We start from the raw sequence: 4646 nt of genomic DNA, 5'->3' as shown, positions 1-4646 counted from the left end.
TACTGGAGAGGAGCCATATCATTGTGAAGTATGTGGGGAAAGATTTAGAACTAGTGGTACCTTAATAAGGCACAATCGTTCTCACACAGGGGAAAAGCGACACCGCTGTGAAATCTGTGGAAAAGCATTTGCTGAAAAATATGTTTTAACATTACACAAACGTATTCACACAGGAGAGAAACCATATCACTGTGAAGTTTGTGGAAAAGACTTTTCTGATCGCAGCAGCTTAAGAAATCACAAACGTATTCATACTGGAGAAAAACCACATCACTGTGAAGTCTGTGGCAAAGCATTTTCTGTAAATGGTAGTTTAAAAAGACACAGACGTATTCACACAGGAGAGAAACCATATCGCTGTTTAATATGTGGAAAAGAATTTTCACATAAGAGCAGCTTAACAAAACATAACCGTATTCATACAGGAGAAAAGCCATAACTAATGTGAAATATGTGGGAAAGCATTTCTGAAGAATCTGTCCTATTAGTTCATAAACACACTCATACTGGTGAGTTTGTGGGAAAGGATTTACAAACAGAGGTACCTTAATAAGGCATAAACGTGGTCACCCAGGGGAAAAACGACACCAATGTGAAATCTGCGGGAAAGCATTTCCTGAAAAATTTGGTCTAACATTACACATATCACTGTGAAGTTTGTGGGAAGAAATTTTCCAATAGTGGAAGCTTAAAAAACAAAGAGACCTGCACACTGGAAATTTGCAAAATCTGTGGCAAAATATTTTCTAACTTGAGGTGTTTAATAAGACACAATCATACTCATACGGGGGAAAAACCATACAGCTGTGTTATTTGTGGTAAATCATTTAGTTGCAGTGATTATATATCTACTCATAAATGTACTGTTAATGATGGAGACAAACCTTTCCACTGACTTTTGTAGGAAAGCATATTATAAGAAAGAATTTTATTCCAAAATATCATCAGACTATGGATGACTAAATTACAACAGATATATAGCCCATTGTTTTTATTGTAGTGCATTGATGTACCATTCAAAACTTTTTATTCTTTAAAGAATTTATGTATATGAATGTTATTAAAGTGCTGTAAATGTCTATAAAATGTTTTGTGTATTCTTTGGAAGTTGTAAATTTTTCATTTTTGATGTTACTTGTTAGGTCACATGTATCATACAATATGGTTAGAGTGAGAAAATTGTTGTTACTACTACTAATACTATTAGCAAAGCAACAGAATTAGGGAGACACAGAATACTCCATCCACTGCACACAGTTACCTAGCTGCTGTCGAAGAGATAGTATTAAAGTGTAGAAAGGAGCCAGGGCTAAATACAAGGCCATCATAGAGAATGATGCAAATTGGGATCTGTCCCCTATAGACAAGTAAATCCTGGAATAGCATGGAAAGGATGAAGATCGATAGGTAAGGCCAACTAACTCATGGTATGATACCTAAAACTACCAGAGTATTATGGTCGTAGATGATATCCTTGTAGGTGAACTAGCATATGTTTTTGGGAAAACCTTAGATAAAATGAATCTATGGATTAAAGTAGTAAAAAGGCCAGAGACCTCCATAAAATACCAGATCTGTGAAACGTATGCATTTGAATGAACCACCTGTAAGGAGAGCAACTGTATAGTGTGTAGGATGAACCCACAGATAAAGTGTAAAGTTAGGGGTGTAGCGTATAGTATAAGGTGTAGTGAGGTATGGAAGAGAAACATGACGACTATATACTGGTGGAAGGTGAAGGAGGAGAAAAGCTAATCATCAATAAGTGGAAAGTCGTGTTTCACTGTTGATCCATCAGAAAGATCAAAGCTGGTGACTGCACTCATTCTTTTAGGTGTATGTCCATCCCTATCCCACATGGCCCTGAAAGCTTTTTACCCATAGCATCACTACAGCCGTTCAGACACAACAACTAGAATGCTTGAACCAAACCACCCGTCCCTGCAAACTAGATAATCCTTACTCAGTTTCTAAACTCCGCCATGCACACGCACACAGGCCTAGTCCTAAAATATCTGTTTACTGCAAATTTACCAAGTCCAATAACTCTGACAAAGTGTCCCTTCAGTTACCTTCTGCCAGTACCCCACACAAATATACCCCATTCTCAATCTTCAATTCTCACCAAACTTTACCTTTTCAATCTTCAATTCCACCATGCACACACAAAGACGATGGCCCGGAGTACCATAGTTTCCCCGCAAACATGCCAAGGGCAATAACTCTAACAAAGTCCCTTTCAGTTACTTCCAGTCACAACCACAGAAATATTCCCTTTTTCTCTCGCCCTGTTTTTATGAATTTATCTTTAATTAATGTTTACATTTCTAATGATAAGCAACTTCTGAAAGGACAACTCCGAAATATTTCCACTTCTCAAATGCTCAGACATGTGCAGAGAGCTACCAAATTTTGGTTACAATCGAAATGATGCTTCTATATTCTGTACAAATGAGCCTCCTCTTGATCTAATTTTACCTTCTAAACACTTTGTTAACCCTATATCAATTTGTACTCAATCTAAGTACGCTTTTGTTTCCAAAAGGCTTCCTACAGTCTTAACTAGTCAGGAAAATATCTTCAGCAATCACGTGCACAATTTTCTACCAACAAACAGGCCAACTCTAGAGGTGTTTAAGGTTTAAAAGCAACCAGAAATCTTTGATAATATCTTTAACTAATTTTAAAGTCGACGTGCATTTTCCGTATTTCCCAAAAATTTCAATTTGATCTTAATGGGAAAAAAGTGTCTGTTTTTTTCATTGATATTCCATATTTTGATAAAAGAACTTCGCGTGAAGAGGAATCTCTCCAAATTCAATTTTAGCCCTGAAAAGATGGGATGCAATACAAGTGTAGAATGAATATCTTCTGTGAAAACTGAAGGTTTTTCACGCCAAAGATTACGTTCCAGTCGATCCGATCAACAGAACAGCCTGCTCGTGCGATTAACGTGCAAGTGGCTGAGCACTTCACAGACACGTGTACCCTTAACGTAGTTCTCGGGGATATTCAGCGTGACACAGTGTGACAAGGCTGACCCTTTGAATTACAGGCACAACAGAAACAGGAAGTAAGAGTGAGAGAAAGTTGTGGTGAAAATGTACAGCAGGGTTCACCACCATCCCCTGCCGGAGCCTCGTGGAGCTTTTAGGTGTTTTCTCTCAATAAACACTCACAACGCCCGGTCTGGGAATCGAATCCGCGATCCTATGACCATGAGTCCACTGCCCTAACCACTGGGCCATTGCGCCTCCACCAATACAACAGCTATACAACAGAAAATATTCCACGCTAACCGTTGCCGGTTACTTCAAGTGAAACTCTTCTGACAAATAAAGAACGTAAGAAAGTTTAGTCTGCAGATCACGTGACTTGAAGTGACCAATAGAATTCATATAACACCGCCGTCGTAATCTATTTCAGAAGATTTACCGAAGCTGAGTCGTTATGGCAAGTGCTATAAATGGTTTAGCAGCTGTTGTCTATGTTTGATGTTAACAATGGGTTGTTATTCAGGAGAAGCAATGTATTAAGGTAAGAGAACGTTTGTATGTGTTTAATATAGGATAATTGCTTTGCATCGTGGTTCGATGTAAAAGGCTTTCCTTTAATTAAGAGTCAACCCAATTAACGCGCCCTTTCCCTTGTAAATTGCTGTTATTTCGTTTGTTTGATGTTGTCTCGCCTCTGACGTGGATAGGTGTGATGGTTCTGTGACCAGGTACACATTTGCTGGTAAATATCAGAAACTTTCCCGTGACTGGAGAGTTGTTTCAAAAAATTTACTTGGCCGTGAACGGCCGTTCCTTCGATGTAACTCGACAAAACCAAAACAAACACTCGACTGTTTCCGTGACAACTCGACAATTCACTTTGGATATCTCCCTGACGGCTAAGCACGAACCACGCACACACAACCCACTACCTTTCTCCTCCTCGTTCCATTTCAGTAACACTCACGAAGACATTCGAAGTGAATTGTCGAATTGTCATGGAAACAGCCGAGTGTTTGTTTTGGTTTTGTCGAGTTATATCGAAGGATTACCCCCTTTCGTTTATCTGATCGCTGGAAAGAGAAATCGATACCAGTTCTTGGTACTTAGGAGATATGATAGGCACAGTAATCTAGCTAGATTTTTGAGTCGGTGTCCTTAAATCCAGAATATATACACCGCTTACAATTTTTCTAATTCACTGCCTTCTAAACAGACATGAAAATATATACGTATTAGGCAGTATATCTAGTTTCTAGTACACTGGTGTATTACGAAATTGTTTTCAAAATAAATACTTGACGGTTCTATTGACTTACAGTTTATCAAAATGATGCAGTAGTATTCAACGAATGCTTTTATCTGTCAGAAAATATTTCTCTTATTGGAGGGATTTAATGTAATGTTTGAAACTTTGCTGCCTAGAATTATGTGAAACATTGATACTGAGCGGAAATAATCGAGTCACCCTGGGCCCATGACACTACCTCCAACAGGGTATTATTTAAACACTGTCCCAAACAGCAGGAATAGGTTTTTGGTAATTCTTCAGTATCAAGTATATCTATAACAATGATTTGATTCTTTACACATGTCATGTTTTCTTCTCATCTCTCTTTCATCTGGAGACTGAGGAAGGAAACAGATTTC

The 4646-nt window shown here is 38.3% G+C and overlaps 2 protein-coding genes across 3 annotated transcripts in view; both read left to right on the top strand.

The window, feature by feature from the left end:
- Window positions 1-3899, top strand: part of LOC106867982 (zinc finger protein 454) — a 13286-nt gene extending 9387 nt beyond the window's left edge. Inside the window, exons 2-4 of the mRNA XM_052968503.1 lie at window positions 174-413; window positions 1143-1164; window positions 3704-3899. Coding sequence (XP_052824463.1) covers window positions 174-413; window positions 1143-1164; window positions 3704-3899 — 458 coding nt within the window. The remainder of the gene's footprint in view (window positions 1-173; window positions 414-1142; window positions 1165-3703) is intronic.
- Window positions 1-4646, top strand: part of LOC106867978 (zinc finger protein 879) — a 15594-nt gene that overhangs the window by 7623 nt on the left and 3325 nt on the right. The window contains exon 1 of one of the 2 annotated variants that reach the window (XM_014913057.2): window positions 2030-3537. The exons of the other annotated variant lie outside the window; for it this stretch is intronic. The gene's annotated coding sequence lies outside the window, so the exon portion shown is untranslated. Of the gene's footprint in view, window positions 1-2029; window positions 3538-4646 lie in introns of those variants that run through there. 2 annotated transcript variants of the gene reach the window in all.

Source organism: Octopus bimaculoides, chromosome 6 (genome assembly GCF_001194135.2).
Source record: "Octopus bimaculoides isolate UCB-OBI-ISO-001 chromosome 6, ASM119413v2, whole genome shotgun sequence".
Classification (NCBI taxonomy): domain Eukaryota; kingdom Metazoa; phylum Mollusca; class Cephalopoda; order Octopoda; family Octopodidae; genus Octopus; species Octopus bimaculoides.
This window is presented reverse-complemented; position numbering and strand designations above follow the sequence as displayed.